Below are 13389 nucleotides of genomic sequence, written 5' to 3'. Positions count from 1 at the left end.
AGGGGTGAGGCTGCAGTCACTGGAGAAAGATGTGACGCTTCTGCCAGACACCAGATGAAAGCAGGCTAGCTCTTCAGGCAAAACATACATCTTTATGAATGTTTAAGACAAGAGTTACTGCTTTCAGTCACTGCTGGTACAGTAACTCCCTATAACTCATAGTTATTTCTTGACTTTCTAAGGAAGTCAAGAAGGAAGAGAGAGCATTGTGGTTTGTTTCTTTTTAAAGAGACACTGACCACGGCTGGTGCTGAACACGCACCTGGGAGAGCTAGCCCACTTCATATTTGTACTTTACCTTTATCTTGGTTACAGCATGCATAGATGAGGCCTTTGCTCCTACAGGACAAAGCTTCTCCCAGGTGGGCCAGCTGATTCTAGTGCAGGGTAACTGCATGCAGAACCAAGCCACAGCGGGTCTTCAGACTTCTAAGTAAGGGGAGACGCAGTGGGACTTAAAGCCAGGTGCGGTCCTCTCAAACTGCACTGCCTCCTGCGCTACTGAAGTGATTCTCCAGGGCTAGAAGAGAACAGCCACAATGGCAAGCTCCCTGCGCGCTGAGTGCTATCAAAAGCCATCTTGTCTTGTAGGTCACAAGTTCCTGCCTACTCTGCAGAGTGCTGTAAGGCAGAGCAGAAAGAGTCCTTGAGTCTCATGGATTTAATGGTGTAACACTTCAGTAAGATACAGGAGAGAAATATCATTGAATGAGGATGACAGTTCTCCCTGTTTATAATTCAGCACCGAGTAATAGCGAATACAATCGTAAGCCAAGTATTAATGTCATCCATAGCTTAAGTAAGCATTTGAGCCTGCTTTTTTAACCTAGAATCGCCCTCTTAATCACAAGACTCAGGCCTTGATTTTATTTTTATTTTGAAAGCAAGTTGGGAAAGTTTACAAAACCTGACCAAGAAAAAATTACGAAAATATTTAACTGGATTCATCTTTGGTTACTTCTTATTGCAGTTCCAATAAAACATACACCATTTCTATAGTTCAAAAAAAAAAGTCAGAAGGTCAATCAACATAAAAACAAGACGTGCTTTCTTTACATATTCATAAATATCCACAATATTAGAAAAGTTGTTTTGCAAAGATTTTTTTTTTTCTGGCAGTGTTAACTTACTATTATACACAGGCTACAAACTTCTTCCTAAGCCTTTAATTACAAGTTGAGCTATTTACAGACTGCAAAATATTAAGACGTAAAACTCCTTCATAAATACGAAAATAGATCATCTCGCAAAGATCTTTATACTTAATCAAATATCTGGCTGCCCCTCCTCCCAAAAAAAAAAAAAAAAAGGTTATTTGTTTTTGCATAGAAATGTAGTGACATGCAATATAAACAATAGCATTAAGTGCAAACAGGAATTATTCAAGTGTCTTTAGTTGTACTGGCAAAAAATACCAATGTTCTGTTATACATAATACATCAATGCCTCTCCAACAAGTTTAAGTCTACTATAGCCCCTTGTCTGCACTGCTTTTGAGGGGCAGCAATTCACATGCATTCTCTTAAGTTGCATTTTATCAACCTGCAACCTCAACAAAAATAGCTTATAACAGACATTTAAATGAATTCAACATAGAAAGATTTAAAGTGAATTAAAAATATCTTTGATCTCTTCAGGGCACCTAGCAATGTGTAGAAAGTGTTTTAAAAGAGCAAGAACTGCTCCCGTAAGAAAGTCAAAAATCATGATAAAATCCAATCACCATAAAACTTTGTCACATCACTATAAAACAAGGAGTCTGCTGACCAGGTGTTCGTCAGTAGCTGTCAGAAAATGGCCCCCAGTAGAAAAGCACCCTCAGGTAGGCAGAAAACCTAGGAGTATTCACTAGGTGCAAGCTAGATTCAGCTTTACGCAACCAAAGGGATGAGACGTAGCGAGTGCCGACTGCATCCAGGCCCTTGGAAACACTGGGGTTTAGCAAGCACTTAGCTATTTTAAAATGGCCTTTTGCTCCAGTTTCCTACACGTGCCTCTTCTCCCATGCAGACCACGAATCCAGGAAAGGCCTGAGCCGCTCTTCCTTGGCATTTCTCTTTCTGACATCTCCACCTCAGTACAAAGAGCTCAAAGAGTGGATAGATGTGCCCTATGCATGTCAGCTGGCTGTCCTTAAAGCAGATGTTTAAGAAAATAAAATTTTAGCCATGCTGCTTTGTAAGAGAGCTATTCAGGGCAGGGAAACGTTTTAAGAGACAGTGGTGTTAAGAAAACAGGTCACTGTAATGGGTGCCACAGAGGTATCCCAAGCCTGACTGCACAGGCTTTGGAGAGGGCAACAGGCTTCGTGACAAGGGGTGTCAGCGCTGACAACCAGGGCTAATGCGAGCCACAGAGCAGCGTGTGTGCTCTCCGATGAGGCTGCGGGCAGTTGGAGGATGCCGGCCAGCTTCCTCACAGCCTGGTGATCCAGAAGTAAACTATTCCTTATTATTGCTTGTTTGTCTGAAGTCACACACCTAAACGCATCCTGTGACAACAGAAGCTGGTGCTGATGGTTTCCCTCCCAAAATATTACAATTGTATAAAAGATAGAAAGAGGAAAGAAAAAGAAAAAGAGAAAAAATACAAAAAAAAGCAGGCACCAGGCAGGCAGCTAGCTGGCAATTGAGCTCTACTGTTTCCCTGTCCTCAAAGGAAATTTCACACAGACAGTGCCAGCTGTACAAGCTGCTCTGCACTCTGCAGACAGGACACACAAGACAGACTACTCTACGGATCGGCACCTTCAGGAGGCAGAGAGGTGTGTGCCAAAAGGCGTGATCTCAGTAAGGATAGGCATTTTCTCTTTCAAACTGCTAGCAGCTGCCTAATCTGGCATGGACTGTGCTAAGTCACTCGGCGACACTGGGTTTCTCATTTAATTCTTCGCAGCCACTGCAAGGGGATAACTGCTGCTCAGGTTAACGCATAGTTCACAAGAGGAAGTCATAACTCACAGAATAATGACCTACACCTCTGGAAAGATAAGCATCTCAGCCAAGAAAGAACTAAGGCTTTCTCCCTCATCCTTTCTTTGACATAGGAACACAGTAGGAATAGTCTTGCTTCCATCAGAGACTAGCTTACATTTTCCATCCTTACAAGACAGCAGGAAGACAGTGTAACAGGCTACCTGGGTGAAATTCTGGTCTCCACTGCATTACCATCTGCTTAGCAGGCATGCAATGCATACCTCAGGAATGATAATATAGGTTAAAAAAAATAATAATTTAAAATCCCGTGTCGTTGGGACAACAATAGTGGAAAAGGGCAGGATGGTGCACAAACGTCACCACAGGACAAGCTTTCCTGTACATCACATCCCAGAGCGGGGATCTCTGATGCTGGTTCCAGCAAGCAGCATTAAAGCTCATGCCGCTGCTTCTTTCACATGTACCCGAGGGAAGAAAAAAAAGAAAAAAAGAAAAAGTTCATCCTGTTCAGTGACAGGAGAAGCCAATGAAGACAACAGCTTCTTTCTGTAGAAGAAAAAAGTTAATAAGGGACAAGCTAATTTTCTTCAGTTTGACATTCAAAGCCCTTCTGTGAGTCTACTGTCTATCCTCTCCAAGAGCACTTGTGTGGCTGCAACGCTGCTGGCAACTTCCCCTGAGCAGGGGAATCCTGTCCTCTGTAAGCACACTGGTTTTAAGTAAGGAGCCATTGTTACTGCAGTAAAATCAAGGAGATCAGATGTCGTACCAGAGAGGGAGGTGAATGTGAACCTTCTAGCTTAGCGGCAGTAGTCAACTGTTATCTAGATATTGTATTCAATTAACTATTCCACGAAAACAGATCAGGGTGTCCATTCAGATCTTCAGAGATAAGAGCCCACACACCTCAAAAGCTCAGTAAAACTCTTACTTTTCACTGGCAGTTTCTCCAGAAGCACAGAAATGGTAATGCCTGGAATATGGCTCTCCTCTTGTGCCCTGGGCAAATCTTCCTCCACATTTGGGTTGAGGTACATGAAGAGCTGTGCAAGGAGGAGAGCAGCGCTCACCACATCCTGCTTTCCTGCACTAATGTATTATACATCATTACCAAATCCCAAGGGAAAATGAAACACCAGGGAACAGATTCTTCTTGTTAATCGCAAAGTATTTGTCATGTGATTCAGCCCGCAGATTGCCACCAGCGTGAGGGGTTTTGTTTCTGCTGCTTTTGAAAGAAGAGCTTGTTTAATGCTGCAAGTGCATTCACAGCAGCTCTGGGACCAGGGAGCATTCCTATCTGCTCAACATAGCTCTGAGAGATCTCTGTGCCCGTTTCTAAAACAGAGGCTCTGACTCAGGTGTGCAGCTGCAGAACGTTAATGCAAAAATCTGCAGTGGTTTAGAGCAGCTGGTCAGTCAGAGGAAGAGGGGGGGAAAAAACTAAGGGTCACTCTTTCTACCCAACATGGAGCTTAAGGCCTTGAAATGCTCCATGCTGGAATCCAGGTCAAACTGTTTACGCGGTGCCTGCTCTGGCTGCTGCCTCTTGGAAGGACTGTGGGGCCCACATGGCCATTCTGGCTGGAGTAGTTCCACCTCCTAATGCAAATCAGGGAAGGGAATAAGCAGAGTTTGAAATAAAGTTAAAATAATCAGTCTCTCCAGACGCTGTCTGCAGCTATCTGTTTGACAGCCAGTTTCTACCATCTGCTGAGTCTCTTTCAAACGCGAAGCCCAGCACTATAGAAAAACAGAGTTTAAGTGACTGGGAACACCTGTTCCCTCAAGGACACGTTCAGTTTGAGCCCTCTCTTCATATGTCACAGGTTGACTGAGTGCTGCCACTTGCTGAGATGTTGGAGGAGGTCTGAGACAACGGGGCAGGACTGTCCCCATCCTGCTCCCTGAAGAGCCATGCCTCTCTCTCCAGCTCGGTGCAAGGGCTAACGCTGAACAGAGGCTTTGTAGATTCTAGAGGAGTATTTTTCAGTAGGTCATCTTCCACCTCCATCTCTTCAGAAGGGAGACAACCCACAAACACTTGTGAGGAGCCACGTCCCTCAGAGTTCACTGAATTCTCAACTGAGAGCTTTTTGTAAGATAGCGGCTCAGGCTGGGCCAGCACTAATGGTTGGTTACAGGCTGGATCTCCATGCGTATTCTCAACAGGGCAAAACCCATTTTCCTCCTGGGCCACTGGCCCATCTGAACAGTCCATATCCTCCTCTTGTCCTGGTGCAGGGAGAAATTCCGGCCTGTGAGGCTTGGCTTGAAAGGGGGGAATCTCTGACACACCATATTTACTGCTACTCAGGAGTTTTTGCCGAACTTCGGCACCTAGCTGGATTGGGTCACACCTGCTGACAGTTGAAGACAGTCCCCCAAACAGGCCATATTCCTTGTGCGGCAATTCAGGAGAGAGTGGAAGTGATCTGCATCGTCTCCCAGGAAGAAGGGAAAATTCTTGCCAGTCTGTGCTATACGCCTGCCGGAACTGGGACTGGCTGGCTTTCAAGCCTCCACCTGCCTCTGGGGAATGCAAGTCAAACACAAGGGAGATTACAGACTTGCTTGGCATGTCAAAGAATTTGATCTTCCCCCCCTTGAGGTCCTCCCGGGCACTGAAGGGATTAACTTTCCGGCCTAACCCTTTGTTTGGTGTATAGTAGGGGTCCTGCACATTTATCTTCCTGGAAGGCTTGCGGGAGAAGATATCCGACTGGCTGCGTGACAACCAGATATTCCGACGAGGACGGGGTGACTTGGGTGGGATCTTATCATCCAGGGAACTCAAACGTTTTACTCCTGGTCCTTTTTCAATTGAACCTGAGTAGAAGAAAAGAAATACTCTTAGCTTAAAGGAGCTATATGCCTGCATGTCTGCTAATTCACAGAGCCTTCACGACAACTGTAAAGAAAAAGCTGCATATCTGATGTTTCAAAGTATCTCCCATAAGCACGTTTGCTCATTCCTTACAAGTTCCTGCACAAACACAAGGACACCATTCTCTTCTCCTCAGTGTATTATTGGTTTCAAACATGGAGATTTGTCAGCCCTGTCCACAGGGCCTTCTAAGTGTTAGGCAGTCAAAACTACATTTAAAATATTCTCTCCTCTTTACTCATGCTTCAGGCTAATTAAAAGTCATCTGGAAGACTTGAGGAAATGTGAATTCAGTTAATGCCATCTTACTTCCCTAGGCAGTGAAACTGGACCGCTTCTTTATCATTTTATGATCAAATTTGTCACCCACATTATGGGGGATGCTAATTTAGCAAGACAATATTGCCTTCAGAAAAAAACAAAGGAAAGGAAACTGTACAAAAATCTGGTAGGAAGGAAGAAGTCTTTCCCTCTTCTATCCAAACCCCGTGTTTTAGGGTCCCTTCAAACCTCCTCGCTGCCAGTAAACTGAGACAGCAGAGATGGCACAAGGTGATCTTAGAGAAGAACAATTTGAATGTTTCTAGATTTATCATCCTGGCTTCCAGCAGAGGTTGCCCAAGATCTCTTCATGATACTGACCATAGAGGAGGGCAAGTATAAGACATAATCGCCAAAGGAATAGGGACTGTTTCATCCCTTAATGGGAAAAGCTTAAGACCAAAATAAATGTCCCTCCTGATACCATGAAGAGTTAAAATCATTCCATCCCAGCCTTCATTCAGTACATAATCCAGTACAGAAACTAGGCATATATTAGAGTTTGACTCTAATGAATAGGAGTTTAAAAGTTGTACGTATGTGTGTGTGTATTTATTTGTGCACATGCATGCACACACACATATATATAAATAAAAGCTGTATCACTAGAACAGGACAGGAAAATTGTAGTTGTTTAGGAAAAGATGCTACCTCCTTGAGTGATTGGAACATGCATCTGCCACTGGCTCTCAAGCTGCCTCTGAAGAGCTGTGGCAGAGTAGTAACAAACTGATATAAAGAAGTGGTATCTCCTTTTGACTACCATTTCCAGAATAAGCACATACGAATTTCCACTTTTCCCTTTAAATACTGCCACAGTTTAGATTGTAGTCACTCCTCCTAGGAAAGACTATGCAAGTCAAAGAACAGCATGTAACACTTCTTGAGGAAGACGCAAATCTGAGATGTACTCCAAAGGGAGAATGCCAGGCAAATGGGGGAGGAAAAAAACAAAACAAAACAAACAAAAAACCCCAATGCACATAAAAATACTACAAACCCAACAACCAAAAAAACTCCAAATAAAAAATTTTCCTTTTAACTCGCACCTCTTTTAGGTGCTTTCCAGGCGTGGGAGAACTACCACATGCATGCATTCCACGTGGTTTACAATACAGAACTCATTTCAATCTATAACCATATTACAGATAGACATATATGTATGTATATGGTGTATTTATATACACAATATGAGAAACCATTTTTACTGTACTCTAAGTTTCCAATGACAGAAGTCTACTAACACAAAAGATATCCAAGTCAGAATATGCCCCAGGTTACAAGGACTGCTTGCAATTTGCTCCCCACACCAGGTGGCACTAGATGGCTTCAGAGAAAGCCCTTCAAGGTCAGCATTCCCAAGCAGATCTGGGATTCATCTTTTCCCCAGTCTTTCAGAGTACTTGCACCTTCTCTGCTCTTCCTACTGAAGGAGTTTAAGAAGCTTCTAAGTGCTACATGTAACATGCACCAAAGAAATGATGCATATGCACTAAGTATGGCAGGGACAAAGCAAAAGTTGATGGATTTTCATATACTATTAGCAACTTAAAAAACCATTCCCAAATGAACTCCTAAGTTTCCCCGCAAGAGCTTGTGGGCACAATCTTTTGAGGCACTTTAAGAAACAGTTAGCTGTTCTTTCCCGAAGGACAATCTGCAGTGCAGAGTATATAGCACTGTTCCAGAATCATTTTCAGGCTTTGAGTAAAATCACTCATAAGCTGTAAATAATACCATATATAGCTGAAATCCTAGTCTTCGAAAAAGGAAGCATTGTACCCTCTTGCTGTTAGCCTTCAGCAGTGTTTGTACAATACAGACACTTACCTTTGGGTTTTCTTTCACTGTTGTCAAGATTCAAAAACTTTCTCTCTCTGTCCGAGTCCTCATTTCTCAGGCGATTTAAAATCTCCTCCAGTGTTTTGACAATATCAGTAAATGAAGGACGCAACTTTGGATCCATCTGTGAACACACACAAATCAAATTCATGTGTGTTTGTCCATGCTATTCTACTTACACAGTGGACAGACAGAGGGACAATCTGAAGGAACTGAGGAAATTCAAGACCGTTTTAAGAAGTGTGTTGTCATTGCAAAAAACCTAAGTAAAGCAAGTGAAAAGTAGTATTCTGTCCCAGTTTTTATCTATCATAACTCTCACATTTAATTATCAAATTGTAAACGTTCTATGATGAGGACGCATTTTAAATTGAAAAGGTGGGAAGCTGTTAGATTCAGGGCTTCAGAGAGGATTTTGTTTGTTTGTTTTAAACAGCTTTCATACTTCAAGGATTTCTTTCTGGACTCCAGTTATCAGTCAGAGATTATTTATCAATGTCATTTCAAAACATGCCTGAAGCAATAAGGATTAAACAGAGCAACTTGGCTATGTCATTCTTTAAAAGTTTGTAATTCTTCCATCGTTTCCTTATGGCTTTAATTAAAACCCACCTAAATGGCATTGATGATTTTCAAGTTAAAAGTATTGTATCTCTCCATCTGTTAATTAGCCTTACTACTTGGCATACTGGTCTGTCTTGTGAGGAAGCAAGACTGGTTATAGAATTTGACAATTTAATACAATAGGAAAAACAAAGAATCCATCTTTGCCCAAGTAAAATACTGTCCCCCCCCAGTCATCAGTAAGTATTCAGTCTGTATTTATTTATTCGCCCTAGTAGAAATAGATCTCAAAGTCCAATGCTAAAATTGTACTAGAGGGCAAGCAGCTTAATTTAAGTAGTAACTTAGAAGGCATTTCATCATTTTGAACATTGACTCTGTATATATGTTACAGGTTTAACTACTGTAGGCAGCAATGTCCAATTCCGCAGCTGAAAGTTAACCTCATTACACTATTAAAAAAGATTCCGCTTGACCTGATTCCTGTTTCCAGCCCTCTAAAGGCTTTTTCAGAGCAGACAAGCCCAGACAGATCTCATCTCTAGTACAAAGGGAACAGTGGTGCTCTGTAAACAAAAAAACCCAAAGACCTCCATGATACTACCTTGCAGGTCCTACCAGATGAGTACTTCTGAACAGAACTGGTACGATCTGCAATACCAGAACACCTTTGAGCAACCAGGGTAAAGGGCTAAAAGTTTATATGTACAGTAATAAAAACCAAACAAATCACACTTGAAGAGCTTCAGAGCAGCAAAAAAAAAAGTTGTTCTAATGCAGCAGTTGGAATTTCCTGGCATAGGAAAACATCTTTTTCAGCTTTCCCTGTTTCACTGAAAGAGTAGGGCAGGGGCAACACCAAAGCACACACTCTGTACTCCAACAAATTTACTAACTTGGGAAGCTTAGAGAGCTGTTGCAAGCTACAGAAAGTGAGAATTGGTCTCTGGCTATTTTAACTGTGCTAGGTAAGATCCAGGACAAGAGCAGTGACAGAAAAGTGACTGAGAGCAACATTTCTCTTTTCTATCCCCGAGCAGTCCAGATTCTGCTCAAATGGCATAGAAGGTTCTTCCTCAAGGCAGCAGCTGCCCACAGCTCAGCTCATGCTGGTAAGCTTTTTGTGTGATCATACCTTATTATAACTATTTGCACAGGTAGGCTTATATTTGTTGGAGAGCCATAAGTTTTAGACTTCCTCACGTGTACTTATTTGAAATAAAAAACTTTATAACAGCAAGTTAAAGACATTCTAATCCACTACTCATACACACACATCAGTTTTTACTGGTTTTCTTAGGTTGCCTTAAAGCACGTTTCCTGGCTGTAGAAAACCCCAGCGGCTTTGCACTGGGGTGCAATCAGCTGAACTATACAGTTTACACTGTTTTGTTGACCTATTAAATAATAAAAACCTATATAAATGCCCATGTCTAAGAGCAAATTATCACACAGATCACCTGCTATTGAAGCACAGCATACTTAGGAAGATATAAGAAAGCCTTCTCTGTTCACCACCTTTTTCCTTCTACTAGGTAAGTGGTAAGTGAATTGCAGCCTGCCTAACAATGAAATCAGCATATTAATGGCTTGATCACAAGACAATAATTTCCACCTTCAATTCAGGGAAGGGACGTTTATTATACAGGAAGCAGCATTTGATGATAATCAGTTGGAGAAAATCCTTTTTCTCCTAGCACACCAAATTCTTACATGAAAATATAAGATCAGTCGCTTCCCCTTTTCACGAGTACAGTTTTACTCGGAATTTCACCTGTGCTGAAAAACTGCTTTAAATCGTGCACCACATGTTTGCATGCAGTATGATTTCTACAGGTGGGAGCCGAGATTTCCAAAGTCAAATCCTACCTCTAGCCAAACCCTGTAGTGCTTACGTTGTCAAAACACTTCATAAACACGAGTCAGATGTACCACTGTCCTGGTGGCGCAAGCTCCACTGCACTAAGGTGAAATCAGTGGAGTAGGTTGTCCAGAGTAAATTCCACAAACATCTTTAGAATTAATTTACGCTATCTTGCGTCAAGAGCAGCAGTCACCCCCACCTGCCCATATCCTCACCTTTATACCACTTTCCCCTTGAGTGAGCATGTGCATTTGTACTAATACAAAGAGAGCACTCGGGGCAAAAAGAAGCATCAACAGCATGGAGAGATGAGACTGCTTCTTCCAGCAGCAATGTTGACATTAAAACAAAGCCTGAAAAATCAGTAACAGACAGGGGAAAAAAGCCTGTTCTGAGACTTTCCTTGCAAACACTCACTTGGACACAGTGCTGGTACGGGCTCCAGCATGGCCTGGTTGTGGGGTCCCAGGCAACATTTTGTGCAATCACATTTTCAGAACTCACCTCAACTTAAGTTGTGCCAACTGGACATTCCCAGCTTCGGCTGAATTTGGTGGGAGCTCAGGTTCTCTTACTTCATGTAAACCAGTTTACTACACAAGGGTACTACAAATCTCTGTTACGGGATAACCCACAAAAGAGACCTACTTCCCTGAAATTTTCAAACTGAGGAGCCATGAAGGTATCCAGCACTAACTACCACAATTTTACTTGAATAATTGGCAGAAAATTTACTCCATACAGCACATTGCCTATAGCCTTACTGATAATAAATCATTTGGATCCAAGTTAGTTTTTTTGGAACACAGGCTAGGGATTTGGAGGTTTATCCTGCTTTCCAAAAGGCAGCATATAGAAACTTTAGAGTAGTTTAGTGCCTGCTCTTGATTTGTTTGTTCCCTCTGTTTATGAGAGCAACTCAGAATTCTTTCTTCACAGCTCAGTAGGTCTGTACACAGTAACAGCTGGATTTTGTCAGCCCGAGGGCCAGCCAGTGTCAACGGCATACGACTGGTTATGATCAGCCTGAGCAGCCTGCAAGAAGCTGTTTGGTGTGCCAGACCTGTTTGTTTGGCATGACAGAACACAGAATTGCAAAAACACAAGATAGACCTTGTTGCAAAGGGAAGGGTTATAAAAACTGCAAGGGACTTTCTGGGTTATCAGAATGTACACTGCTTTTACAGGTAGGCCCTTCAAGTCTCTTCTGTAAATGCTTTAAGCTCTATCTTCAACAGCCAGAGGGATTTAGACAACTCCAGTTTAGGCCTCTCCCCTTCAAGTGAGATACTCACATTACAGCAGTTGAAGGCCAGCTGGAGGAAGTCAGGGGGACAGTCTCCCACCATGTGCTGGAAGGCATCATAATCTAATCCAAAATTCTGTACAAACAAAAACACAGCACAGAGATATAAATCAGGCCTGCTATCTGGCCCAAAGCATCTTCTTTTCACAGGGTCCCTACGTGGAGTTATCAGGAATAACCATGAACACCATCTCTCAGCGGCCACATACAGCGGACTTTGAGAAAACTCCATGCAGACTCTGAACTGCAGCACTCCCAGTGGGGATTACTTGATACGAGATACCTGGAAGAGAATGAGCTGACTTCAAAGCCCATCCTTCTTCCTGGATTCAACTGCAATCCATTGCACTTGAAATGATGTCCATGTGGATCTGGAAGCAATATCCTATATTATGAAGTTTCACCATGGTGACTTTCACAGTGTAAATTAACAGCCTGCCTGCTACAAAAGCAGAGGCTTTGCTACGTTGCTATGATGAAAATTTGCCAATTGAAATGGTTAATTTTTCAGTGGATGGTAGATTGGTAATACAAATTATCCAGTTCCTTAAATGCACGTCTGTAAAATCTGAAGGGCAGAGAAACAAAAGGATCTCATATTTACTGCAGTTCAAGACCTAAGCAATTTTGCATTTTCAGAACCAGAGGGGAAGAGAATTTGAAAGACCCACCCAGAGAGGGCCAAAAAGCTGCCCTGCAAGTGGGACTCAACCAAAAGGCAACCGAAGAAAGTAAGAAGTATCTTGTTTGATCAATCGATTCTAGCTCAGATCCACAGTACTTAGCACAGTCTATGCAAAAATAAGGGTGAGCTTATTTTAGCTGCTGCTGACATAGCTCCTGCCCCTTTCACAAGGAGGGGCTGCTTAGCAGATGCAGTATGCCAAACCACGCTCTGTTCTGAATCTGGCAAGAAGTCTACATGAGCTATCACCACAAAAGGAAGGTGACTGCAATGCTCTCAGTGCTCTGCTGGTTTGGGGCAGAAAGGATTTTCCCATGAGGGCTGCAGGTGGACAAAGTCTGTGTGAAAGGGTCTTCGATGAAGCTTCTTACAGTAACCGCACAGAAGAACAAAAGCCTTTTACAGGCTATTTTTAATGTAACACCTATTCATCCTATCTTTGGCAGCAGTGCCAGAACTTCTAAAGGCCAGCCATTATCATGGCATACTCACCACCTCCCACCAATGTTATAAACATAACCGCTTACCTCTGTGCGAGGGAGATAGTCTGGATCTGCCTGTATTCTTGCTATAATCTCACACAGAATTATACCATAGGAGAACACATCCGCCTGAGAGAGAAAAAAAAAAATAGCCACATGGTTCAGCTATGAATACTCAGCGTTCTTATCTGCAACTGCGTTTCTCCTTACGCCAAATGGTTATCGTGAAACAACTAGACCAACACCACAGGCTTAGAACACTAAGCAACTGCATTATAGCTAACATTTTCCATGTGAAAAAACACATGCTTACAGTAAAGCATTCTTGTTGCACAAATAGCAATAACTTTAAAACTCTTTCAAGAAAAAAAGAAAAAACAAAACACCAAACCACCCTTAATTCAGCAGTGTAAAAAAAATAATATCCTTCCTTGCATAAAGAATGGTGAAATTGCATTTGATGTCCCACAGATGGGAGTAATTAAAAACATAGCCAAAACCA

General features: G+C 42.4%; 1 protein-coding gene across 2 annotated transcripts in view; it reads right to left on the bottom strand.

The window, feature by feature from the left end:
* Positions 1–860: 860 nt before the first annotated feature.
* Positions 861–13389, bottom strand: part of TESK2 (testis associated actin remodelling kinase 2) — an 86617-nt gene continuing 74088 nt past the window's right edge. For both annotated transcript variants that reach the window (XM_063343602.1, XM_063343601.1), the window contains 4 exons: positions 12933–13016; positions 11710–11796; positions 7975–8110; positions 861–5765 (listed from right to left, as the gene is read on the bottom strand). In XM_063343602.1, the coding sequence (XP_063199672.1) occupies positions 4753–5765; positions 7975–8110; positions 11710–11796; positions 12933–13016 (1320 nt within the window). In that variant the 3' untranslated portion in view covers positions 861–4752. The remainder of the gene's footprint in view (positions 5766–7974; positions 8111–11709; positions 11797–12932; positions 13017–13389) is intronic.

This window comes from Chroicocephalus ridibundus, chromosome 8 (assembly GCF_963924245.1).
Source record: "Chroicocephalus ridibundus chromosome 8, bChrRid1.1, whole genome shotgun sequence".
NCBI classification, from domain to species: Eukaryota; Metazoa; Chordata; class Aves; order Charadriiformes; family Laridae; genus Chroicocephalus; species Chroicocephalus ridibundus.
The sequence above is the reverse complement of the archived record's forward strand: the minus strand, read 5'-3'. Positions and strand labels throughout refer to the sequence as shown.